At 40.6% G+C, this 26,461-nt stretch overlaps 3 protein-coding genes across 4 annotated transcripts; all 3 read right to left on the reverse strand.

The window, feature by feature from the left end:
* Nucleotides 1–5,068: 5,068 nt before the first annotated feature.
* Nucleotides 5,069–10,839, reverse strand: mdm4 (MDM4 regulator of p53). The gene is made up of 11 exons (XM_088389403.1): nucleotides 10,658–10,839; nucleotides 10,073–10,161; nucleotides 9,908–9,982; nucleotides 9,497–9,630; nucleotides 9,353–9,402; nucleotides 9,012–9,076; nucleotides 7,469–7,556; nucleotides 7,225–7,385; nucleotides 6,979–7,149; nucleotides 6,792–6,860; nucleotides 5,069–6,571 (listed from the first exon to the last, which is right to left on the reverse strand). The coding sequence occupies exons 1-11, from the start codon at nucleotides 10,698–10,700 to the stop codon at nucleotides 6,020–6,022; spliced, it is 1,497 nt and encodes a 498-aa protein (XP_088245529.1). The 5' UTR covers nucleotides 10,701–10,839; the 3' UTR covers nucleotides 5,069–6,019.
* Nucleotides 10,840–11,133: 294 nt separating this feature from the next.
* LOC148390581 (sortilin-like) lies at nucleotides 11,134–22,509 on the reverse strand. 2 transcript variants are annotated; one of them, XM_088389401.1, is made up of 20 exons: nucleotides 22,156–22,509; nucleotides 17,739–17,801; nucleotides 17,602–17,675; nucleotides 17,401–17,503; nucleotides 17,046–17,207; nucleotides 16,826–16,899; nucleotides 16,053–16,102; nucleotides 15,862–15,989; nucleotides 15,642–15,786; nucleotides 15,350–15,505; nucleotides 14,949–15,061; nucleotides 14,761–14,863; nucleotides 14,522–14,690; nucleotides 14,261–14,445; nucleotides 13,986–14,175; nucleotides 13,737–13,853; nucleotides 13,534–13,642; nucleotides 13,162–13,274; nucleotides 12,957–13,089; nucleotides 11,134–12,900 (listed from the first exon to the last, which is right to left on the reverse strand). In XM_088389401.1, exons 1-20 carry the CDS (start codon nucleotides 22,390–22,392, stop codon nucleotides 12,868–12,870), a joined length of 2,457 nt encoding a protein of 818 aa, XP_088245527.1. In that variant the 5' UTR covers nucleotides 22,393–22,509; the 3' UTR covers nucleotides 11,134–12,867. The 2 variants fall into 2 exon arrangements, with proteins under 2 accessions (XP_088245527.1, XP_088245528.1); XM_088389402.1 differs by having other exon boundaries at nucleotides 11,134–12,882; nucleotides 22,156–22,508.
* A 704-nt stretch (nucleotides 22,510–23,213) lies between these two features.
* Nucleotides 23,214–25,844, reverse strand: psma5 (proteasome 20S subunit alpha 5). Its single transcript, XM_088389600.1, has 10 exons — nucleotides 25,739–25,844; nucleotides 25,449–25,499; nucleotides 25,040–25,106; nucleotides 24,802–24,928; nucleotides 24,316–24,383; nucleotides 24,141–24,248; nucleotides 24,000–24,058; nucleotides 23,806–23,908; nucleotides 23,638–23,724; nucleotides 23,214–23,524 (listed from the first exon to the last, which is right to left on the reverse strand). Exons 2-10 carry the CDS (start codon nucleotides 25,475–25,477, stop codon nucleotides 23,447–23,449), a joined length of 726 nt encoding a protein of 241 aa, XP_088245726.1. The 5' UTR covers nucleotides 25,478–25,499; nucleotides 25,739–25,844; the 3' UTR covers nucleotides 23,214–23,446.
* Between the last annotated feature and the right edge of the window lie 617 nt (nucleotides 25,845–26,461).

Consider the following 26,461-nt stretch of genomic DNA (forward strand, 5'->3'; position numbering starts at 1 on the left):
GAGCTAAACTAAAACAATGGCAAAAAAAATATCCAAACTACAAATAAAAACTAACAAACCCGCTCTAAAAACAAATTCAAACTAACCGAATTAAAACAAAAAATCTGAAAAATTAAAAACTATGATAACTTCATGATGAAAACAATCTCAAACAATGCTAAACCGCATAAAAATATAATTGGGTCTTGCTTTTGCTCGCTTAGTGTGACGTTGTCGTGACCTTGAGAGAAGCAGACAAGCCCGTGCAGGAACCGACAGAGCTCAACGTGGAGTTGTCACCTGCTCCTCTTACTCCGGGAGATCCGGGAAGAGTCATGAAATGAACATGCAGAGGTGGAAATGTTCTTCCTTGTCCTGACCTCCTCCTGCCACTATCGAGAGTTGATCCTTCCAGGAGATATCTGACCTCATGGCTCACTGGCTAATTCAGACTAGCTTCCGCTGGCATGGACACACAGCCAAAACACACACACTCACTGGGAGAGTGGACTCATTCCAAATGTCAGTAGTCACTTAGCCTTTTATATCTAATACAGAGGCGTGATTTGTGGTGGAAAGTAACAAAGTATAAAAACTTCATTGTTGTACTTTTGCTGGACTATACCTAAGGGTAATTATTTTTACAAACTTTCCATCTCCACTTCCTATTTCCATCCTAGTACTACTTGCTTTGTAAAATTTCTGACCTCAACATCATAAAAAGATTGATTGATTGATTGATTGATTGATTGATTGATTGATTGATTGATTGATTGATTGATTGATTGATTGACATGGAGTATTGCCATTTTACAATCAATATCGAGAAGACTTAGGTATTAGATATTCCGGCTTTGGTTAAAAGAATTGTTTCTAAATAAAGTCTCATTCTCATTCTTATTCTTATTCCTAACTTTGATCTCAAGTGTAATCACAATTATTTCTTAAAAGCCATCATCAGAAATTTCATTTGCTTGGAACCTGAAACTGACACAGCATAAACTAGGAAAATGAACCAACATGTCATGGCCTCACTTGCCCGAGTCACATATCCTTCAAATCTATCATGTTCTTATTAGGAACGGCCAAGTAACATAAATAGCAGTTGCTTTATTACGCTTGACATTCACTGAATCTTATTGGCTGTATCGGTTGTTAAATCTGCAACCTCCAATGGCAAATAAAATCTCCGTCAGTGGCATAAAATGACGGGCAAAAGTTCGAGCGGTTTCTCGCCTCTCGCAGCTCGTGTTCTCATCTGGTTCAGGCTTGAGGCAGAGCTGCAGTGGCCTGTCAGGTTAATCTGTGATGGATGGCCACTGATGGTGGAGGGAGCACAAAGACGCCTGTGTTGGTCCGACAGGAGTCTCAGTCACTCATACGCGTCTCATATCTTAACCCATTGTCAGCACAACGACGGACGTGTGTGCGTGTGTTTTGGTGTGTCGGGTTGGCACACTTGTGCCTTTTGCGAGGTTAAATCCCTCCTCAGCAGTTTTCAAGTGAACACTTGACATGCAATAAATCGGAGCGGGGGTGTTGGGGGGCTGTTTTTTTTACTGTTTACTTTGCACACAGTGAATGAATCAAACCAGACGTAGTGATTGCTTTACCCGTTGGAATAATTGTTGTTATTAAAAAATGTAATGTGTTTATTCATGAGGGAAAATAGCTCTATCTAATGGTATTGAGTACACACTAATGACATTATGAAAAACTATTAAACATAATTAAATTATTTTTGTCACAATTTTTCCTTTGGGTGCCAGTCATTCTGGTTGGCACGCTTTGACCACCTGGGGGCAGTATAAGACAGATGGATATATTGTACGATAGGATCAGCTCCTCTCTTGGCTACTCGGTACAGCAGTAATATTTTTCATTTTTTGTAAAAGATAAAGAATGTATATATAGTTTAATTTGACAGTAACCCTCAGCAGAAAATTTCCCAAAATGCATTATAAATAATAGTAAATTAAATTATGTGCTTTAGGAATAAATTACGTTATTTGTGAAATAAAGAAATTCAGTCTCACTGACATAGTGCAAGTCAAACAGATATGAGCTGGTTTGTGTTATTGTACATCAGATTACAGTATTGTAAATGTAATATACTGGATATATTGGTAGGGTAGTGTGTTTGTGCGTGTGTGGGTGGTGGGTACCTCGGATTGCCCTGTCACGAGCAACACTGTTTCACTTCTCCTCAGTGACAAGAAACAGCACATTGCAGGACAGCTGAGCAGGAGGATGGCAGGGGGAGGAAAGGAGAAGTATTAGTACCCCCACAACTTCTACCCCCAGGTTAACCTCAAGATCATCACCGACCTGCATGCCTGTCATGTGAGCACTGTCAGAAAATCTCATACATGGAAGTGGAGAATAAAATAACAAAACGAAAGGAGTGCCAAGTAAAGGTGGATAAAACCTACTGTTGCGACATCCAAGTCTGGTATAGACGAAGGCCTCATTTGTTTAATTACAATGGCGGAACATTTTTGAAATATTGTGGGATTGCATTCTTTTGAATTAAAATGACAGAGCCACTTCTTGCCCTGTTCAAGGTCATTGGGAAGCTGACACGTACAGTATCTCACATTATGCAAATGTTTCTCTTTCAGGTCACAATGACAAGAGAAACATCATTCCTGCGCGTCTCCAGTCGCGCCGTCCGGTATTTGTGTTGAGTTATGACCGCTTATATAAGCTGTCCCGTTTGACTGATGTCTAAAGGCGACGTGCTTCTACTGTACCATGGCTCGGTTGATTAAAGGGAGAATACTCCCATTCATTGCCTTTTCGAATGAAGTGGCCCACCTGTGTTTTCACAAGGCTCTGGAGGCCTGGAGAAAGCTTTGGAAGTCAGGGAGGAAACAGTAGTTGTGTATCCCGGCCGTGCTGCTGCTCACTGGTGCTTTTATCGCACAGTAATCCCGACAACAAACAGAATGGGCGGCATGTGCATGCGCAGCTGTCGCAGTCTTAGTGCAAGTGGTGTCAGGTTAAGTCACAGGAATGGACGCCGGACCATCCGCCGCCCTTCCCTCCCCTGGCATGCCACTCGTTGCAAGGCATCAGCACATAGGAAAGAAACACACATACGCACACAGACACAAACACGCACACGCGTTAGTAACCCACTTCCCACAAACATGCTTTGCAGCTCATGCATAGCACAAGTTTATGACAACAGCTTGATATTCAAACAAGCATTAACATAACACCTTATATGGATGTATTTATATAAACACACATTTACCCGTAGAGTAAAAAAAATCCAAAAAATGTAACAATTATACAGATTTTATTTTGAAAATCTCTCTCTCTTTGTTCCTTGCCCTGCATTTCCATCTTTGTTTTTTTGGGTGATTCCACTGACCCTCTCCCATTTCAGCAGGGGGACAAATTTAGCGGCCGGGTTTCTGGAGCGACTAAATAGTCGGACACAACAGAGGGACTGTGTGTGTGTGTGTGTGTGTGTGTGTTCCTTAAAGCTCATATATTTGAGGTCATTAAACGAGTGATTCCCACTCACTGAACAGCCCTTTGGTGGGTGACTGATTGTCATATGTGCCGCTGGAAAACTGCCCAATTTAATTTAATTGGTGCAAAAAAGAAATTATTTTTAGAATCTTTGTTCAGCTATCTATGTTAGTGACCCAGAGTGACAGAAAGAACAATTAAATGTTCTTCCGCAAGATGGAAGAAGGGGTATAATTAACCTGCGTATTCACTTTTATTTGACATTTGTTTGGTGTTGTGCCGTGATGAGTACTTGCCCTCCTACAAGTTTATGGAGTGAGAATGTGTGCAGATATTCTGGGATGTTGGAACGGAGGTAGTGTTAGGGTGTTGCAATGGAATCATCCAGAATCCCCCACTCCCCGGGCAGTGCCATTCTACAAATTACCAAGCTGTACTAGGTGCCAAGTCACTAGTGGCATGCCATTCTTTATGGATGCTGTGTGACGTGTTTGACGGCGTGGACATGTGGATGGGGAGTTGTGGTAGGGCAACAACAACTCCTCCACACCGATTGGAGCTGCTTTGTGTGTGTGCGTGCGTGTGTGCGTATATATATATATATATATATATATATATATATATATATATATATATATATATATATATATATATATATATATATATATATATATGTGTGTGTGTATGTATGTATATATGTGTATATATATATATATACATACACATATATACATGTATAGATGCAGAGGTCACAGGGTTCACTTGATGGACAGCGCTTCAATGGAGGACAGAACAGTAAGTAAGCAAAGAAAGCAGAGACACAGGTGCTGCACACAAGTCAAAGAGGAGAGGACACAAGACAGCTGGCCTGTCATATAATGACTTAAACTTTGGCCATCGTGCAAACACACACACTCACACACACACACGAACATGCTATCAGCTATCCATGTTGTACAAATCATAGTGGACATAGAAAAAGAACATCTATACATTTTCTATCGTGATTGTCCTCGTTAGGGTTGACGGAGAGCTACAGCATGGCTCAGGTATCTTTGGGATGAGAAATGAGGTACACTCTGGCCTGGTCGACGGCCAGTAGATTCAACGGTAATTTCAATTAGTCACAATCACGTTCACACATTCATACAGACATTTGATGTCTTTAATATATTGTGTTTATTTTCTTTACTCACTAATTTGTGAATCAATTTATAGTAAATTAATACATAATAGTAAAATGACAAATTCAAGCTTGTAACTTGGTTTACTACAATTAAATTGATTGCATGCAATTAAAAATCAAGCATGTAATATTAATTTTTGATTAACTATTCTACAATATTTTTTTTGTTTACATTACTTGCGTATTGCCCAGAAAGACGATGTACTGCTCATTTTAATATTTCGGTTGACTGGGAGAGGGTGGATGCCCCCTTCAATTTTACACGCCACTGCCTTGAACACAAGTTTGCCTCCATTGTGTTAAATTGTAGATGTTTATTTGTCAAGAGACAACGCAGCAAGCTATTTTCATTTCTTGCATATTACAAACTCAAAGGTAGCATCACTGTCCCATGCGTTGTCATCACTATGGACACGCATCTGTCTACATTTGCTTTTTATTGTTAGTGCTAATGTACAGCTTCTCCACATCACCACAAAAAATATATCGCCCCCTATAGGCAGAGAAATAAAGCGCAAGCAAGGAGACAAAAATCATCAACTTCACTGAAGCCCGGTGACATCTGTACAGCTTATATAGAAGGCTCAACATCATCACTCAAAAAGTAATGTAAGTATGAATCTTACAAATAATTCAAAGGCATGGTACCAAAATCTAAAGAAAAACACACATGGCAGTGAAAAGCTCCTATCAACCCCAACCTCCCCCTTAAGCCTTTTGATTTTACTACAATAAATGCATTTTGCCTGCAAAACATTTGACTTTGTCTGCTCTTAAACAGAACACGTGCAGGCTTTTCCTTCAATTTAAAATGATCATAAATAAATACATATTCAGGTTACTGGTGGTCTGGTCAAATAAGGCCGCCCTAGGAGAAAATGTTAAAACTTCTGATATCATTTTGAGCAATTAGACAGTAATTGGAGATTCTTGGCTTACATACAAAGGGAAATCGGAGGAAGACGATTGTAGTAAGAGCATCGTAGTTTCATTTCATTCCGCAGCCTTGTCTTCGACTCGCATCCTTGACCTACAAGGAAGATTGAAAACAAACTGGAAAGAGGGGTGGAAAAAAAAGTCTTAGATTCTTCTCTGCACAGGCAATTTGTGAGGAAAACTAACCAACAAAAAAAAATACTTCTTTTCAGAGAGCACCATTCAAGAGATCTTATTTTACAATAAGGGCACAAAATAGCTGCACGCCCACTCTCATAAATTAATATATATCTGCTCTTACTGATACCTTGTGAGAATGTGGCACCAAACAAAATATGGCTCCGTCTGTCATTCAGAGGTGCCAAAGTGCTAAATGAAGATGGTGCTAAACACATAGTACACAGAGTGCATGCAAATGAGAGCGCCGTTGGTATTCTACACGACAAATATCTTGACGACTTTCTGGATAATCTTTCCGCATCCCGGGCAAGGAGCCTGGAATTTATGGAGCCTCCTGGCACAAGGGAAGCAGGTGAGGAGGTGGGCCGTGCGTCCGTGGATTATGTTGCCATTGCGAGGTCTAACCCCACACAGCTTGCACGGCTCCAGCAGGGCCTCCGGGGGGCATTCCACCTCCATGCCCAGACTCTCCTGACTCTCCCCGCCTGATGCCTGCTCGTCCCTGTGGCCGGAAGGGCGTCGGGCTGTCGTGGCGTGTGGCAGCGGTCTGTCAGCCGTGGCATGGGAGGGCAGAATGACCGGGTCGGAAACGGTGCGGCTGCAGTCGGGGACGTCGATACCCGCGTCGCTGTCCTCGTCATCACGGTGCGCGCTCAGGGAGCTGAACGCCGGAATGTCGGGGACGGAAAGGGAGTGGGCAAGTCGGGGCACGTCTTTGTACCAGTTCTTGCGCAGGGCCCAGCAGCGGACGCAGTACCTCTGCAGGGGGGAGTTGTACTTCCTGCATTCGCTGCACTGCCACGCATCCTGCCGGTGAGAGTACATTTTTCTCTATACCTGCTATTTAATTTTTCAGTTTTGCTTGTTGATTTCACTTTTAATTAGTTTCTAGAGCAGGTTTAGTATTATTTCACTAATTATTCCTTCCAAACTGAGTTTCTTTGTTCAAGTTTTCATTTCAGTTATTTCATTAGTTCAAATGATGATTGCAACAACATGAAAAGGAAAAAAAGCATGTTATCCAAACCTGTGTGGAGATCTCGGTGTCTGTGTCATCACTGAGACACTGAGAGTCTTCATCTGGCTCCTCCTGCATCTGAAACCCACAATGAAAACAATCCATCTGTAAAATACAACTACTACTGTCAAGTGGTGCCTTGAGATTCCCATTTCCCAAAAGAAATTTTGGCAAATAATAGAAAATAGGTAAAGACCTCTCTATCCATCTTCTCCTCCTTTTCTCCCCCATCCTCCTCAACAAGCTGGGCATCTCCTTCTCCTGCGCTTCTCTCCTCCAGCGCGGCCTCCTTCATCTCCACACTCTCGCCTTCCGTCAGGAACCACAGGTCCTCCGTGGTGTCCGACACAATGGCTGTGTCCTCCTCCTGTGCGGCAGACAGTTGACTCAATCGGCTCGGTGCTCTTCAAAAACGGACAAACGGCCATGGCGGCGTTCTTACTTGGTTGGTGTGAATATCAGTGGAGCCATTGCTCCTGCGGCTGTAGTTGCTGCGGAGATTGCCCAAAAACCACCAGGGCAAGCCAGAGAGGTCCCAGTCATCAAGACTGACATCTAATTTGGGTCGTTTGCAGGCAGTGTGTGGCAAACCTTCAAGGGAGTCTTGAATGGGTTTGGAAAAAAAATTGGTTTTAGTGCTCTGAACAGTATCCGTACGCTCCCGAGCACACAAACTGTTTGTTTACCATCATCGGGATCTCGAGGTCTTCTCTGGGAACAGGTCAGCAGGGGAGGCCTTTCACCGGCAGCCTCTGGTCCTGCTTTGACCAACATCTACAGGGGGGGGGGAGAGGGGGGAGGTGGGAGGAAAAAAAATAAATTAGACCACAAAGCTGCAGCTGGTTTACTTGGAGGATTCGCAGCTCCTTGTCATGAAAGCCTCTGATTACGGAAGGGAGACACACAAGGCAGAATTTTGATGACAACCGGGACACCAAAAATGAAGACAAATTAAGAACAAGTAGGCAGGAGCACACTCATGTATGAGTGAAATGAAAACAGACCTGTTATTTCATTCAAGGCTATTTTATATAAAATGTATTTACTATTTAGTCTATCTCTCACATTCTAAAAGAATGAAGTTACAATCCTGTAGCAATAGTTTTAAAAGAAGAAATGAAAGCAAGTCATATTTTTGAGGGGAAGTGAAGAAAGAATATTTGAGAAGTTACACAAAGATAAGCTAGGAATCAGGATTTTGTGTGATTGCGTAAAACGCGTATACGAGATGTTAGTGAAGCTTCTAATCTGTAGGCAATATTACATTGCTCATCCTGTGCCCATTACTAATAAGCAGACAAAGAGGAGATGTGAGAGGGGGGAAAAACACAAAGGGAAGGAAGAAGAGGTTTTTGGGTTCTCACGAGGCCACTTTCTGATTGGGAGCTGCGACCCTCCATTGTGAAGCAGAGAAGAGAACTCTGAGACAGACAGAGACAGTGACTCTGCCCCCCCATCCACAGTGGAGCCGGTGGGGTGCACTGAAGCGGCACGGCCATCCACCAAACCAGACCGAGGATGGGGCTGTACAGAGACGGTGCCACTCTGTACAAAAAGGACACTAACGAAGACAGCAGCCCGTTGCACCTCATCTTGCTACACACCATCTGACGAGTAGATTATTAGATTCGCTTTGCTGTCAAATTAATTTGTGTGGACACTTTGGAGTGGAAACTCTTTTGGTTTCAATTTGGGTAATACCTTACTATGCGTATAGTCATTGTCTGGCGGAAAATTAATTTGACCAAAGATGGTCAATTTAATCATTTTTAACAAATTCCTACCTTTGGCCCAAGATAACATCAATTTTAGTCAACGACAGAACAAAATGTTTGCTCTCCATGATGGAGTAAAGTGGTGGTTTTGGACACGTGAATATTTTGTCCAAGGTCTTTCTTGGAGTCTTACATTTTGTATTGTCGGATTTCTCCAAAACTGTCGAAGGATCAGGCTAGCATATGTTTCAAAACTTGTTAAAATGCTTCCAAAATGGAGAAAGTTGAGTCAAAGTAGGGGGGGGGGTATCGAACATATTGTGTGATGTGTGGAGAATACTGGCAAGACAGTACTGGTTTTGAATTCATAAGAAAACGTCAGAGGTTGTAAATTACAGACCACCCGGTCACTCTAGTCAGTATGAGCACTTTGCACTCAAGTTGCTGGTTGTGTGTAGCAAGGCGAGAAAGGTCGGGGACTCCGTTTCTTCTAAGCACCATGTTTCAGTTTTACCTGACCACGATCTTCCACTCCGCCCTCAACACACTCATGGCCCACAGAAAGATTCTCTGCAGCGTCTGCATTTCAGATAAGACACAGTAACAGAAACAAGAACACCACGCACTCTCACTAAGGCCTTCTTTTGTTGATTTGTAGCAAAAGGCATAGAATGCCGTTCTCATTCTTCTTCCCTGACCCTAAATAGACATGCATTCATCACAAGCACACTTTACACTATGAGGGGATATGACAATCAATGAGATAGAGTTAAACTGCAATTAAGACCAAAGGGAAAAAAACCTTCATCAATAAGACAATGAGTAATTAGTAATTGACACTTTTCTGTCACTTACCAGCACTACCAAGAAAGACGACATATTTTTTGAGCATTTCATACACCGGGCTGTCAAAAAAACAGACACAAAACAAAGGAAAAAATACATTTATAAAAAAAAAAAGGCTAGATTTTGAACAAAAAGGCGATTGCAAATATATACCTTGGGTTCTTGACAGAGAAGCTCTCCACTTCAAGCAGCTCTCCCAAAGGGTCATCCTGGCAGTGAACAATGTGCTGCCTCTGTTTGTCGTAGAGCTGCTTTCCCATAATGTACTGGCCCAAGTAGTGCATTACCTACACAAACACAAAACGTTACAAAACATTGTTATGTAAAAGGACATCTGTAAAGTTATGAGAGCAACACTTGACAGTAGAGCAAATTATTGCAAGTAAGTTATATTAACAGTCTATATACTTGATTCATTATAATATATTTTACGATTTTTTTTCCCAATCTGAACATATTGGAGGTGCTAATTTATGAACAAGAATATTATATTACTATTTGATAGTTGGGATTAATACTGTAGTGTCCCTACTCTTAAAGTGAATATTTCACTTGACAGCTAACCTCTTTGAGTGTGAAGACATCCTCCTGGGCTCCAGCAATACGCAGTATTTGCAAGAGTGGGGCCTTGGGTTGGACCTGGAATACATTTTTTTTTTAAAGGATCAATTATGTATGTATATAATAAGTAAAGATGCATTTTTAATCTGGTGTGTTGATCCAATGTACCTGATTTCCCTCTCCAGGCAGTGCCTTGCATGGCGTGCCTGAGGCGGAAGCCTGGGCTGATAAGGAGTTCATCTTCAACTCTGAGGAATCTAAATAAAAATAAGTGAAAATTAGGTACGCGTCACGTTGCTGTCCCGTATAAACGAAATCCCCAAAAGCCACGTGACAAAAACCATTGAAAGCCACTGACCACATAGAACAAACCTGATTCTGGTCACATGAATTGTTAGTTGGTTTTCTTTGTAGTTTTCTTAACAAAGAAACTTTGTGGATGCCCTCACAAACACCCAAAGCATGCAAAGCTTGATAGAAAACGGTTTCATAGTAAAGATAACTATTATCAGTATTAACGTTAGACAATTACCCAATTTCTACATCGACATCAAAGTGCGTAAAACAAATCGAATCAAATAATGCAAGTTAAAAACTACAGATAGCTACTGTTGCATAAAGTCGATCAAAAGAGTAATTTTGACCAGTTACAAACCTGCCAAACGTTCCTTGCAAGCGTGTCAATAAATGTAGCTAACATTTAGCCTTCTGTCCCGTTTCCTGAACATATGTTAGTTAAAAAAATGATCTTACCAGAATTAACTAGCGTCACTTTAACGCCGTTAATTTGCTCCATACGTATTGTTCTTCAAAGACGCAAAGTGCCATTTTGGGATTAAAATAGAGAGTCTAAATCCTGGGTTTTAGACACTAGCTAAGTGGAAGCTAATCAGTTAGCCCAACTGCTTTTCAAAATGAACGGAAGAATTTCCGGAAGAACTGCTACGTGGCGGAAGTAGCGGCCCCTAGTGTTTAGGGGGCGCAACTGTGAGGTACACGTTCAATACCACACTGACTCATTGTTTGGTTAAGTGGCGTACCATGAGATTTTCCCCATAATGACTGCTTTGGATCAAGCAAATGGGAAATTCGTTAATAAAAAGCATTGCATATTAAGCAAATAAAATAATTTAAAAAATAAAAATATCTAGCAAATTATGCAATAAAATAACGACTGTCACTAGCTTCGTTCAGGACTTATAACAGACTAAACAAAATCGGAACACAAGTTATGTTAAAGAGACATTTAATTCATCAATAAATTCATTAAAAAGACACATATGTGAATCAAGCTGTACTGTGTTCAAATACTCTTCGTCCCTGGTCTTATCACAACAATGTTGAGAAAGCATGATGACATTATTCTCAACTCAAATATACAAAAACAAGAGGAGCATGGTACCATATTATGTATGTGGCAAGAATGCATTTTTTTCACAGATGTGTAGATACAGTGCAAACATATTAATGATGAACTCCAGTAACTAGCTGTTGGGTATAAAGAGACATCAAGCATGTGTAGCTGCTCTAATAACTGACAAATAGTCCTTGAGAATGTGCCTGACTCTTAGACCAACTCTACAGCATATAGCTTATCTGCTGGGATAGAAGAGACAAGCCTTGTCCGTACATTAAGTTATGATTAGAAGATGCATGTATTTTAAAAATACTGGATGGATAGGTGTATGTATAATGACAAAATGGTTGAGACTTGCTTATTTTGTTGTACCTGCATCCACCTTAATACTTTGACTTATTATGTGGGGAAATACAAAAAATATATATACAGTTACTATTGACTTGGTGTATATTTAAAAAAATTCAAGTAAAGTTTTTGCGTTCGTATTACCTTCATGTTTGTTAATTGCTGGGGTGCGGTGGATTTATCTCTACAATTAGAAACATAACAATAAAAGTGCTTTGGCAATAATTCAAGTCTTGTTTTCACTGCACAGAATGGGGAGCGGAAAATATCTGTGACATTGTGGTGCTTCACATTACCTACGCCCTAAGAAAGATTTATTCCAAACTTTACACTTGACTGTCAGACCATGACCATTTTGTTTTATTCAGCTCAACATTAGAATTGCATGGTTCTCTTATGTCACTCAAAATTTTTGTGAATAAAAGTCAACTAAACTAAATATTTGTTATGCATAATATTGGACAAATAAAATGTTATTTTAATACTCTGTTTCGCCTACATTTAGGATATTTTGTTTTTGGGAAAAATAGATGTAGTAGTTTTAGCTTCATATAATACAGGCAAACAGTGTGCACTAAAAAGTTGGCATCTAAAGTGCGTCCCCCAATGTGATTATATTCATAAAAAAAAAAAAAAAAAAAAAAAGGTTCGCTGTCTACAGTCAAAAGCGAAAATTCATGACTCGGTGGGAGAGGGTTTTTAAATGCATCTGCTCACAGATGTTATTCAAAAAGTGCGTTTCGAGAAAAAAGAAATAAAACAGCTTCGCTGTGATTATAACAAAAAAAAACAGCATACAAATTGCAGCCCAATTGAGGTGAAACTACAAAGTGAAACGGCTACTGTACACGACTGAATTAATACAAAAATATTTTGAAGACTGAAAAAGTAATGACTGTATATAAAGGATTTTTTTCAGTAGCTGTACTCTATTACTTGATTGTTCTATAACACTGCAAGTTAAAACATCTCAAACTCCTTTGCAGTGCATTGTCAAATGCCAAACACTGACGCTGCCAAGAACAAGAAAAGCTCTCTTGAAACGCCTTTCTTCTGTTCTTTGCTGAGTTTTTGCCCCATACCCCTCCACATTGTGTTTCTTTGCGATGGTCTTATCTTTGTGAGAACCTCAACCATATAAAAATTCAGCCCGCTGCAGTTTCATCCTCTGGCCACCAAGGGATAGTGAAAATTGAGAAGCAGATGTTAATCAGCATGAAGACAAGCAGGCATCAATGAAGCTCGGAGGGGGTCAAACTTATTCTAAGAGGTCCTGCCGGAAAAGAGAAAACTGATATGAAAATATATTTATGTGACCTAAATGGGACATTTCAGATTGTCTGATACCTGATCTGAATCCTCATTCAAATGTGCTCCGTGTGTTCCTGTTTCCATGTACTGAGCGTCAACGTCATCAACTCCTTCTATTTTGTTTGCTTCAGCGTGTTCCCTCATAACCGAATAGCGGTGCACAAGAAAGCTGGACAATGGCATCATTATTAGATACGTATGTGTGCAAATATGACATGTAGCAGAAATATAGCTGACTGACCGTCCACCACAGACGTATTTTTTGACCACCCAGACAGCCACGACGGCGCTCATCAGCAGCATGGCTATAACAACCACGGCTATGATTGCAGCGTTTGATGAGCCGCTTTCAGTCTGACAGAAAGGCAAGAACACAATTAACATTAAAAAAGAAAAAAAAAACACACAAAAAAAACCATGCTTTTTACTTAAATTAATGCTAAAAAACTAAAAGGGCTACAAAGGTTCAATTCATAATAATAATCAAATAATTCATTGAGGTGGTGCCAAAATTGGAGGAAATGATAATATGCATGCTGCATGTAACAGATTACAGTATTTTGATTTTCACTGTGTCTACATTAAAAAATAAAAATAAATGAATGGCACCTACCAGGGAAAATGGATGAAGAGCATCACTGGTGCACCTCCTTTTCAAGTCAGTCTCTTTTCTGACAGGCTGGAAACCACCAGTGCACTGATCTCCTGGAATCTTCCGGTAACTTTAATGGAAGTATGGAAATATTATATATTGAATGATGCCATTTCCTTTTAGTTTTGTTATTGAAGAAGAAAAAAATAACAAGAGATACTCACCCACTGGTCTGCAGCTCTTCAGTGGTTCCGTTGAGACAGAACTCTAGAGGATGGCCCTTCATCTCCTCCTGCTCCACACACTCTGAGCTGTTCTCAGGTCGAAAGTATCCAAAGTCACTATGGGACAGAGCAGAGTCAAATGTTTCCCAACTGTGCAGCAACATATTGAAACTCACCATAAGCCATCATGATTTACATAAAATGGGGCATAACTACACAACTTTGTCGATAGGTGTCGCCATACCGTACCATTGATAATCATCCAGTGTACAAGCACAAGATGACAGATGCTGCCTGCCACTGAACTGCCTCCCATTCCAGCAGGCCGAGTCTTTCCTCAAACGTAGGAAGGTCTCCTTGTAGCCCAACACACAGCCGTCGTTGGTGCTGTCAGTGTCGGCAGAGTGAGCCAACCACGTCACGTAGTCCTCGTCATTACCTACATGTATGTACACATGCGTTGGCTGAACGGTCTTGCCCGAGCAACGGCCTCCTTGAGCAATTCTGTCACAAAAATCACTCACAGTCTCGGGTGAGGAGATTCCTGAAGTCTATGGTGATCACCACCCATTTGGTGTAGTCATTTCTGTAGCCCCACAGGCTGACATTCAATGAACGGGAGCCTGGCTCGCTGTCCATTCCGCTGAAGTGGAAGTGGTCATTGGTGAAGTTATAGGTGCGCCAGCATCGGCCTTCATCTGTGGAAAACCTGCATTGGATGGAGTCAGACCTAGAGTGACTGGTCCTGCGAACGACTACAATTGCTGCACCGCATCTCTCCTCACTTGATTTGATTGACAGGGAAGTTGGTGTGCTCCACAGCCACGAGAAGAGCCCCTGAGTCCAGTATAGCATAATGGTGAGGACCGCTAAGGGACATCAACCACGAGTATCCTCCGTCGTCGGACACGTAAACGTCAGGCGCGATAATCGACTCGGAATCCCCCACGCTGCCTAAAGAGAGTAACGTGTGATGTAAAATATAAAAAAATGAACTTCCAAAAGTTCTCTGTGCGTCTGATACCATGAGCAAGAATGAGGCCCACTGCGCTTGGCTGCGAGAGCGGCAACATGGGGACGTTCATCTTCATGGCTGTGCTGTAAGTGGCGTGGATGTGGAGTCGACACTGTAAAGACACAAGTGGAAATGAAACAGGGCGAACGGTTTGTACGTGCGCAGTCGACATTCGGATCATTTCAATGCCGCCTTACTCTGTTTGGCCTGTTTGTGGCGGTCTGAGTGTCGCAGTGGCTGTTTTGGGGTCGACGTAATGTCTGCCATCGCGCTCCTTGGTCGAAGGTGATCACTGTCTCCACTGTTTCGTCTAAACAGAAAAGTTGTAATGCATGTTTAACTTTATTTATTACAAAATCAGTGGTACTGTGCCTTTTCAGCAAATTACGGATTCTGACTGACCAAAATGGCCGCTATTTATCACACTACATATTTCGTTAGCATTTACTAGTCTTAGATGTATTTTGGGGAGGGAAAAGAATGTTGGGGGAATGCCCAAAATGTGTCAAAATTGTTATTATATATTTATTATGTTCCGACATTTAATAGACCTTGCATGCACACTCCCTCCCACATGCAATAAAGTGAGTTGGCTTACCCTCTGTGAGTATGCTGGTCATGTAAACGCCCCGGAGTGACGCAATGGTGGTGAAGTCAGTGTCGCTTCCTGTGGTGGTGTAGAGATGGCGTTCCAGAGACTTGGAGAACACGGTTCCTCTGTCATCAGACACATAAATTGTTCCAATCCCCGAGTCTGGGCGACAAAAACAAATACGACACTTGGATGCTATTCTATGTTGAATTATTCTCGCTCGTGGTCTTCACAGAGCAAAATGATGTTGTTTTCTTCTCATTTAATCAAAATTATTCATCGGCAACATTAGTCGGACCTTCTGGGTCATCCACATGCATGAATATCATGTTTTCATTGGCTGCCAGGATTGAGTAAAATTGCTCGTGGGTGACTGCAGGAAGCTGAGCTATGTTCCAAACTTCTCCTCCATTCATCGAAACATGGATCTTGCGCTCTGTGCCCTTAATAAAAAAACAAAAGATGCCTGAATAACTTGTGACACTGATGGCAACGCGACAGATAGTGTAGATTCTCACCTTTCCAGTCATGATGGAGGCAAAAACAAAGCGCCCCCCCAGTACGAAGGAAAAAACTCTAGTTGCGATTGTCTGGAAGCTTTTGCCGTAGTCTACCGTCTTCCTTAACTCCAACGATCCCTTGTCATCTGGCAAATACAAGTGAGTTCAGTTGTGTCGCTTTACTGCACGTGTGTGACTGCAACACTTACTGCACGTTCCGTTGTTGTTAGTCGTGAAGTAAATGCTGTTCTTTGCACCCCTGTACAGAAGAAAAAGGGAACCACGGAAGAGTGAACTCGAGTCATTTGGCAGTCGTCTCCATTGAAATCAGAGCGGATTATATTTGTGGCTTCTTTAAAGCAAATAACCATTCCAGGCTGTTGTCCAAGTGCGGTCTAAGTATAAACAGGGAAAATGGAACATCTATAAATTGCAAAAACTGTTGCTGGCTCAAGACGCTACCTAACAGAAGCATCCGTTCCCTTGCTTGGCATGCTATTTTAGGGGTAAAATGACAGCTGCGGTCAGACAGTGCTAACGCAATGCTCCCACGATGCAGCAAATACAACCACAGGTTGACACAACAACCTCGGGTGCACAAAAGCAACCGTAGTTGGCCGAGCGCTGCAAATTGTGTGCAGCTGGAATAACACAGGACAAGAAAAACATCAACACAAAAATACAAAAATGTCTCAACAAGAGTGCCAGTATGGTTTGATGATTGCAATTTTTTATGCGGCTTTAAGGATTCGTAATAAAAGTGACAAATGTATACTTGAAAACACAACTGAAATGTCTTATTCATCCATGGACTCACCAGATGATCAGAGAGGTTTAATTATTGCGTGTCTAATTAAATATTTTCCCATTTATTGAATTCTGAAGAAGAATTTGTACAGCACTTGAACTTAGGTGAGTAGCATGATTTAGTGTAACTTATACAAACATGGCTCAAAGTGCCAATTTGGAGGACAAATCTCACCATCTGACGAGACAAACACTGTCATAGATCTTCCGCCAGGTGGCACCAAAATCCTCAGACAGCCACAAGTCCAACTGGCAGGAGTGCAAACAGATTATTATGCAATTGTCATCTCATAACTATTCAGTTGAATGTAATTGAAGAGGAGTTCTTTTTAATTGTCATTGAAAATAAATGCATTGCTCAAATTGAACACTCATGCGGATGTGATTGTTGTTACCGTGATGCTGAGAGTTAGAAGAACGTTGCAGTCGCCAGGGTTGTACAGCATCTGAATTAAGGGCTCAAAAGGTAGGTCCGATGTCTCAAAGGTCTGGCTGAAGTCCCGCGAACGAAATAGTCGAAATCCTCCGGTTTCAGACACGTCAGCGGTCAAGATCACCTGAAAGACAACATGCAAAAGTGGTTTGCATTAATACAGAACATTTGAAGAAAGAAGTTTCAGCCAATTTCAACCTCAATAATAATTCAATTAAACATGTTACCAATAGTTACTCAGTCCGTTTGGAATGTGATATTAGGCTCCTAAAAAACACATCCAAAATAAACAACTTTTTTTTTTTTTTAAGAAGCACCTTGCCAGAGTGATCTGGGCTGACAGCAATGCCAAACTCTGTCTGGATGAAGGTGTGGTTGATCAGATGGGTCACATCTGTGAACGTTTTCCCGTAGTCTTCACTGACAGACACAAAGTTGCATTTAAATTAATTCACTTGTGGCAAACAACAGCAATAACAAAAGAGTTCCTGAGTGTCCATATTTAGTGCAGCGCTCACCTCCTGTGGAGGTTGGACTGGCCAAATCGCATCATGAACAAAGGCACCTGGAATGTGGTCAATACCAGAATCACCTGGCAGGGGAGAACATAGTTCATCAAATAAGTAAATTGAAAACCAACTGTAAGCAGACTCACCCCCGATTCATCTCCCACCCAGGCAAGTGCCAGGGAGCCCATGGTCCTCACTTTAAAGTTGAACTGCAGGGAGAGAGAAAACATAAAATAAATCATGTACAGCCATCATTTTTGTAAAGCATCTCAAGAACATGAGTGCACAGCTCAAAGAGAACCAGTCCAGGCTACGCAAAGTAACTCGGCTTTAAGTTTGTTGGAGTGTGTGAGTATGTGCATGCGTGCGTGCGACCCACATTCGGCTAAATGACAAAGCTGCAGCCAGACAAGGAGACAATCGGTTATGTTCCAAGCACAGCGGGAACACAGACGCACTTGCACGCTCCGCTGCAGGCTGCACCGATTACTATTATGCTCTTCAGAGCGACTGTAAATGTTTACAATTCAGACATTTAGTCAAAGAGGATTTATAGTTCCATGACTTCACAGCACCTTGTTGCATAACGTGGGATAATGACCATCTTGGTAGCAAACAACATCCTAGTTTAATCATCCAGAGTTGTTCAAGTGTATGTTGAGGATTCAAGTGACAAAAATCTGGCAATGATTTATAAAAAAAAAAAAAAAAAAAAAAAAGTGCAATCAGTATGTTTATAGAACGCTGAGTCAACATGCAGACTAAAACAGGTAAGCCAGTTAAGAGCTAGCTAAATCTCCACTCAGGGATCAGGCCCCGCCTTTTCAAACCATAAACATTCAGTCACAGATACTACAGTAGAATTTTAGGATGGCAACCCCAAGAGGACAAAAATAATCTGCATCTCATGTGTTTAATACTGCCAAAACATTTTTCCACCCAATTACTGATGTCAGTCTGCTTCTTGTTCCAATGTTCCCGGCAGATGCTGCTCACGAGAACTTTAACACATTGGCTAAACCAATTCACCAAAATCAAACCATGTTGATCCTTATGAGATGTGCTTGAAAATGCTCTTGACTCCAACCATTTTTGTGGCCTAAAAACTCACACACATCACACAGTGACTGCTCGGCAGTGGGAGGTTGGCCGACCAAGTCGTCCTTCAGAGGTCGGACGCTGACACAAAGAGCTACTTGTTCCTGCTCTCTCTGCGAGCGTTGACCTTCGCGCTCAGCCAGTGTTTACGCACGTAAAACATCAGAAGAGGAGGTCAAACACTGGCCTCTGATCTAACACACCGACGCGCTCAAGTTGGACCACATTACACAAAGTCGGGACGGTCCACTTGTGTCACTTCACACAAACTTTCTGAATGGACTTCAAAAGAAAATCAGTCCATATAAGTACACTGTAAAGTGGTAAGTTGTGTGGTTTCATCCTCAATTGATGGAGCAATCTCAAGATACGTTAATTTAGAGGAAAATAAATGAGAAAAAAGTTAATAAAGCAAATATTTATTTTATTTAGCTTTGAAAATTCTATCATATTGATATTTTAAAAAAAACAGCTCAATAGCATGTTTCATTTTTAACCCATCAAGGAAACTTCACTTTCTGTTTTTGAATGTCTGAATCCCAAAATAAAAACCTAAGTGAAAAATCACTAATCTGGCCCAGACAAATATACCATCACAATATGGCCATGAAATTATATTCATATAATTTGCATCAAATCTGTTCTTAGCTAACAACATTGATTTTATTTATATCTTTTTTTAAAAAAATATTATTTATAAGAGGGAGGAGAGCATCTTTCTGAATGTTCTGAACTCCGATTGCAGTGCCAGTTTTGAGGAAGTTTGGCTATAACTCATTTTCCCATAACTGAAGTCATGCTGTTCTTCAAACTGCTGGAAACCCGGCTTCAAACGACTTGAAAAAGACACAAATTTCAAAAGGATAAATCCAATTTCAAGGGTTATATGTTTTTATCTTCATGTTTGGATTGTTTTAATTGTAAAAGCCTGGAAGGAAATAGTTGCGTTGTGCAAATATATTCACAGTAATGCTCCTAATTACAACAAAAAAAGCATGACGTTTTGAAATAGACACTAAACTTCCATCCATCAATCCATGTTTAGCTTTTTGCAACAAAAGATGCTCCGGGTGATAATTAGCGTCATTAAATTGAACAAAAAAAGGCCTTTTTTCTCTATACTTTTCCTCCTCTTATTTCTAGTGCTTTTCTTGCTGCTCCAACAGCTGGCTGCAACCCAGCTTCACCTCTGTGCTGTTTTTTTTTTCTCTCCCCTCAACATTTTTCAGCCAGAGGGGATAGACGACGTGCTTGGAGAAGGAGGGGGCAACAACAAAGCAGAAAAAAGCCAGGCTGTAAAAACAAAAACAAAAACAGCCAGTCTTTTTAATGAAACCCACACAAAGCAAACATTCTCAGGATAAAATCATTTAACGATTAGCTGTTCAAATTTCAGCATTTCATCAGTACTCAGATCAAGCAGCTTTTTTTTCTCCACAAAAGAATGATTAGCGGCAAATCAAGGAATTTTTCTTGGTGTTAATGGAGACTTTTTTTTCCCCCCAAAAGTCTTTCCTCCAGATGCAGTCACAGCGGGAGATCTGTACCACCTCAGTGTTCAGACTGCAAGTGAATCGCACTCATCGTAAGATGCATCCAAAGTGTAATTGTGTGCCTACGTGTTGCACATAAAGAAAGGGAAAACTACAGCCAGAGTCTGTGTGCACTCATTCCTGCAGTGGAGAGGAAATGGGGAATAAATCCTCAAGTCCAGGTATCCCAGACACAGCTCGCTCGGGAGCCTCAAGGAGGAACAGCTTAAACTAGGATCAAGTGACCAAAGAACTATTACTGTTCCGCAAACGTCAATTCATGTGACTATTGTCATCTCAAAACAAATTCACTGAAATCATATTCCTATGATTTCGCTTTGTTAAAAAGGAACATGATTCTGTTTGTGTATGTAATTATCTGATGGAAAAGAAACATTTGTGTGTCCATTATTATTATTTTGAAGATACTCGTGGATAAACAAGGAAGATAATCCAGCCAAGTTGGATCAAACATTCCTCTGGACAGCGAGGCCAATCAGCTTGCGCTTTCTTTTGTAACACAGATGATATGTTTGGCTCACTAGAAGTAATAATGAAGGCGCGTATGATTGAAGACCGAGGCAGTTCAGTTGGTTTTGGAAGAACAATGAATACCACCAATTTTTGTCTCGGTGCTTCTTCCAAGAGCCTCCAATTACCAAGAACATTTGTGTTGTCAAAACTCCATGCACTATCCCTATTTGGCTGCTAATAGATGTGATGTGAACCAATGACCTACATATGCTCATTAAGTACACCGGCACAAGTATTCAATTTCCAATTATTAGTTTTGGTTGACACCAAAAGAGTCTCCACCCCCCCAAAGGCAATCACAATCCATTCAGTGACATGGGATGGACTTTCTTCTAATATTAAAACAATTTTTGTAACACATTGAATAAGTAGCGTCCTGTACTTATTTATTGTGTTATTTGTTTATTTATTATTTATTCATCACTCTTATTTATTCATTGATTGTGCCTTCTTGTTTTATTTTTCTTGTTGTTTACTTGTATGTACATTGTGAACTATGCCTTGTCACCGTGGGATAGTGGGAACGTAATTTCGATCTCTTTGTGCGTCTTGGCATGTGAAGAAATTGACAATAAAGAAGACTTTGACTTTTTGACTTTGAATTGAAGGTGAATATCAAAAGCTTTTTATTTCTCTGTATGCTCCCTTTCAAAGTAAAAATGACTGCTGCTTTGATATTGTTGCCAAGCTCTTTCATTAAACAAGAGGATCATATGATAATACACAGCTGCCTCTCTTTTGGTCATAAATCATTGTTTCATTAATAGCTGTGGTGGACTTCCCATCAGGGGAAATCCCTTGTCATCCCCAAACGTCTGATGGAGATGAAGTTGTCTTTGATTAAAAACAATCTTCAGGTGGTAGAAGCATTGTGAAGAAAATGATCCCAGTGGACCCGAGAGAAAGCAAGAGAGGAAAAGAGCTTTTATCAAAACTACCTAACTGTTCAACCTTCTTCATGGTGACACCAAACGTGTGTAATCGACAAAAGACACACCTCTGCCAGGTGCAGCAGCAATGCTGTCAGTGTCAGCCGAGGAGGGTGCAAATGCAATATGATATAATATACAATACAAGTGTTGAGATGTTTAAAACATTTTTTGAGTTTATCTAGCTCATTAATGGAAGAATTTTCTTCAATTTACTTTGTAGCGTGAAGGTAACATTACTATTCAAAATGTTTGCATAAGTGATCAATTCAAATTGCGCATTATTTTCTTGGTAAAAGCAGTTTTGTGGATTGTGCGGGTATACTTAATAAAAAAGTTAACAACATCTAATAAATTGCAAATTAAGTACGCATCGCGCATGTATTTTCTTCCACAGACTCAGTTTGTGCATGAACTTTCGGGAGGGATAATTATAGACGTTTAAAGAAAGAAAAAAAAAGGTGACTTACAGTGTGGGTGTTGTTTAACAGCGCTGACTCGACTCCAGGAAAACTCGGGCATGAGTGTTCATTCAGTCCAGCCGCGGCGCGTTTCGACATCTCCAACTTCTCCCAACTGTGTCGCTCTTCATCACCCCTCAAATCTCTCGGCGGCCTCCCCACAAACGACTTTTGTCCCTCATGGAAATGTCTCGCCAGCGCGCACGCAAACAATCCCCATATGAAAATGTAAGCCGCAGAAAGCATGTTTAAATCGTCTGGTCAGTTTTGCTTGCGCTCAATCACTGTGCCTCATTAATTCCAAACACTGACTCCGCGTGCCGCCCTTCATCCCCCAGAACGTATCTTTCATTAGCGTCCCCTCCACGGCGGCGCGTGATTGGCCAGGACGAGAATAACCCGCATGTTCATTGGACGGCAGGGCTCTTCCTCGACTACTTAATATCGAGACTTTCCTGGGGTTTTAGCGCCTCTTGGTGGTCGATCTAAATTCAGCAAACCTTCAAGCCCCCCCTCCCGCCTTTCTTTCTGTGAATATTTCCCCACTTTTCTTCCTGTGAATTTTACGATTCCAGGAAGCACTAAAAATGAAGTGCTCTGCAAGGTAACAAAAGTCCACAAAACTTAAGAACTGCCTCTGGCATTTTCTGGATGTGGAGGAGAAAGGGCCTATGGCTGACATTAAACTAGAATAGCAACATCTCACCCTGTATTTTTTTTAATTGTGTGTGCACAACTTTAAAGTGTGTTATAGTTTCATATTACTTAGTTAAAAAAGTGATCAAAAAGAAATAAAATAAATAAGCATCTAATTTAGTGTATCAACAAATTTGGAGCCATTGCAAGTGATTTAATAATTCCTATTTTATCTTTTCCAATAATCCTTAAATTTCATTTTCACTTTGGTTTGAAACGTGGAGAGAAATATACAGGCTTACAGTAACTTCAGAACTGTAAAAAAATTTATTGTTATGGACTCCCAGAAATAAAGATGTTTATATGAGGAGAGGCTCTTGTGGAGTTCATATCTGTTATGGGTGGAGGGTAAGAAAACATAGGCATAGTCATTTAAATGTGGAATACAACAGTTTAATTGAAGTACTGATTTATAGAAAAAAATACCCCTCCCCCTGTTTTCTTCCTGCCCATTCCAGACGCTGATAGGCAAGAAGTCCATGAGCACATCTCACAAACAAAAACCTGTGGTGTAATCCAAAAAGATCTGGGTGCTGATGGAAAGTTGTGTTTTGTGGCCCGGGACTGAGGCTTCCTGTTCTCTGGTGCCTGCGCTGAAAATCATCTAAATATCCTTGATCACATCCTCCAGTTCTTCTTTGGAGTACATGTGGAAGGTTTTCCCCGGCTCCACCGTTGCCAGCTAAAGAGGAAAACAACCTTACTCAAAATTTTGATTTACAGCAAAACTAGTGGCCAATGTGGTCTATGTGGATGTTGTGTGATCAATTCATGAGTCAAATCAGGCACACACACCTCAATGTTGGTTGCGTTGAGCTTTTCCTCCATCACCTGCTTCAGAATGGTGAGAGATGACTTGATGGCATCTTTTAGCGTCATGGACTACAGGATTCAAACACAAAAGGCAACTTTGAGTGATTTATCTTCTTAAACTGAATAACCGCGGCCGATTAACAACTCTACCTTGTGGTAGACTTCTTGGAGGGAGCTCTGTGCACCTTCAGACGCTGAGCCAATTGCTCGGGCGTCACACTGCACAAAGGTTCCTGAAGGATCCATGTGATACCTAGATTTAAAAAGATTCAATGAAGGGGGTCAATGTGGCACTTTTAATACTCTGGTATTTTCAATGTGCACAACTAGTAAAAATGATATACAATTGAGGTCCTTTTTCATCCACCCCTCCAAAAAGAAGTGCGACTCCAAAGGGTCGACTCTGTCGAGGAAGCACAAGAGTAGTTAAGAGACATAACTGGCATGCCTCACTTTTAGAACAGACAAAGAGCAAAGAGACTGACCATTGCACCAGGGTCGGCATCCTCCTCCCCAAACTGGAGCGCCAGGTTGGAAACGGCCTGGGTCACGCTCTCCACTGTCATGGTCTCGTCGTAAGTGAACCAATGGTTCTGTAAATGAGTGGAGAATTCAGAAAAACTCCACCTGGTAAGCAAGGTAAGCTGAAGAATTCGATACCTGTGTTTCCACTCGGGCTTTGTCAATTAGAGTCTTGGCGTCAGCTATCAAGCCACTCATCGCGCAACCTTTAAGACAAGACACACAGCAGAAAAAACAAAATTATTGTTAATTTAACCTTAATTTCTGTGTAAGGAATGAGCTTGGGCATATCTCATATTTAAAATGGTGCATCGCTGGTGGTTGTACGTCAGTAAAGTGGTTTCCCAACTTGAAGTTTACAGTGAACCAGCCTTAGACAATCCTCTACCCATCTCTCTTGAAAACATACTTTACAACTATACCTGTCAAAGTCAGTGAACGAGTTATACATATGTTTCTAGGTTATACAGTGGCAACAGTTTGACACTGGAAATTATTATGTGATTTTCAATTGATTCCCATTATTCAAACAGATAAAACAAAGACTTTCCAGGGCCTTGAGAGGTTCCATTCACCTGCAAAAAGTAAAGTGAAAGTGAAAGTGAAATTCATACTACTACTCACCAATGTGACTGTCGATCTCCACAATCTTCTCAATGCTGTTGGGCTCCATCAATGGAGAGGTAATCCTCTTCTCCACAGCCAGACACACTCCCTCCGTTGTCTGGATACCAATGGCTGTGGAGCCAAGCTGCAAACATGATGGAAAGAATAAAAGACCCATACAAAAGACTTTTGACCAAGCAACACTGACTTTATTGTAATGTAAAATATTTAGGAGGGAGTTCGATATAACACTCACTTTTATAGCCTCAATCGCATATTCAACTTGAAATAATCTTCCTTCAGGAGAGAATGTGTTGACGCCTCTGAAATATAACAAATCATGAATGGTGACTATTATACATTACCAACTATTGCTGGGAAATAACATTCGGATTTATACTATATGAAACTTCAAATGCACGGTTTGACGCTTGTAAGAAACGTCCAAAAACGAAAGCAGAGTAGACCAACGAGAAGACTTGATTATAAATTGTTAACAATAGGCTGAACTTTGTAACACAGAGTAGTTGGAATTACTACATTCAATAACACCACTACAAAACAAGACATGATTGTTTTCCTTTTAGTTTGTTCACTAGGAGTAGCAAGAAGAAACAGCTAAAAAATGACAAAGCAATTTGTATTGCATCGCTGTTTGCACCAACCTGTCATATTCTGATCTCGTCAGGAACATCGTTCAACTTTGAACAGGAGTACTAAGAATAAACAAGAGAAAAGAAACAAGAATACTACATCATGTATTTTTATTTAAGTTCGCCGTAACACCAGGCTAGCTATAGTTAGCAAGCATGCTAGCTATCCCTCGTACGAAACAAAAACATTGGATAGATTAAATATCCATCAATTGATCCCCAAACAGTATTGTGTATGATTAATATAAGTACAAAATAACCAATGCAGACTATGCTTTTATATCCTTGTTAAACTAATTTACCTTGTGTTGAACAAACCCTTGAATGAGTTCGCTAGTTTCTGTTAATCGTGTGTAACACCAGAAAAAGTCCGTGTGTTACAAAAGTGTAATGAATGTTCCCTTACACATTAATGCAACGTAGTTCGTATAGTGAAAATAATTTTATAAAAACGTATACGATAAACTATAATAACTTTATAAAATAAAGTTTATATGCGGCAAATGCTAAATTTAAAATCCAGGATTTTTTTTTTACATCGGTAACCATAGAATGCACGTGATAAATGTTAATATATTTTTGTAATAGCAATAACCTTTCATGAAAACCCTGCTCAGGGATCCACTATTGTGAAATGAAAACACCTCGTTATAAATTATATGAAGGTTTAAAATTCGTACAAATAATGTTTACTAGTCGTATTATATTTATTTATTGCATTATTTATTTCTTTTATTCTTATTTTGAACAACCAGACTGCCACACGATGGCACTGTTTCCCCGATTCCAACAAAAATGGATGGGTGGATGGATGGATGGATGGATGGATGGATGGATGGATGGATGGATGGATGGATGGATGGATGGATGGATGGATGGATGGATGGATGGATGGATGGATGGATGGATGGATGGATGGATGGATGAAAAAGTCACAACAACAATAAGAATCTCCTCATTGTTCAGTTGTTTTCCACTTTTATCACAGCATTTATCTTGCTGCCTCATTTTCTTGCCAACAATAC

Source organism: Syngnathus floridae, chromosome 11 (genome assembly GCF_059516105.1).
Source record: "Syngnathus floridae isolate MCC-2025c chromosome 11, RoL_Sflo_1.0, whole genome shotgun sequence".
In the NCBI taxonomy this organism is placed as follows: Eukaryota; Metazoa; Chordata; class Actinopteri; order Syngnathiformes; family Syngnathidae; genus Syngnathus; species Syngnathus floridae.

What these genes read in the sequence shown, in the direction of transcription:
- LOC148390581 (XM_088389401.1), bottom strand. Translation starts at nt 22,392, where the DNA reads ATGCTTTCTGCGGCTTACATTTTCATATGGGGATTGTTTGCGTGCGCG. An exon ending in GCCCAGATCACTCTGGCAAG is followed by an intron (nt 17,208 to 17,400) that starts GTGCTTCTTAAA and finishes GTTGTCTTTCAG; the next exon opens with GTGATCTTGACCGCTGACGT. An exon ending in GGGCCTCATTCTTGCTCATG is followed by an intron (nt 14,691 to 14,760) that starts GTATCAGACGCA and finishes TACTCTCTTTAG; the next exon opens with GCAGCGTGGGGGATTCCGAG.
- psma5 (XM_088389600.1), bottom strand. Translation starts at nt 25,477, where the DNA reads ATGTTCCTGACGAGATCAGAATATGACAG. An exon ending in AAGCCCGAGTGGAAACACAG is followed by an intron (nt 24,249 to 24,315) that starts GTATCGAATTCT and finishes ACTCATTTACAG; the next exon opens with AACCATTGGTTCACTTACGA. An exon ending in TCCAAGAAGTCTACCACAAG is followed by an intron (nt 23,725 to 23,805) that starts GTAGAGTTGTTA and finishes TGAATCCTGTAG; the next exon opens with TCCATGACGCTAAAAGATGC.
- mdm4 (XM_088389403.1), bottom strand. Translation starts at nt 10,700, where the DNA reads ATGGAGCAAATTAACGGCGTTAAAGTGACGCTAGTTAATTCTG. An exon ending in GAGTGGAAGATCGTGGTCAG is followed by an intron (nt 7,557 to 9,011) that starts GTAAAACTGAAA and finishes CCCCCCCTGTAG; the next exon opens with ATGTTGGTCAAAGCAGGACC. An exon ending in ACCTCGAGATCCCGATGATG is followed by an intron (nt 7,386 to 7,468) that starts GTAAACAAACAG and finishes AACCCATTCAAG; the next exon opens with ACTCCCTTGAAGGTTTGCCA.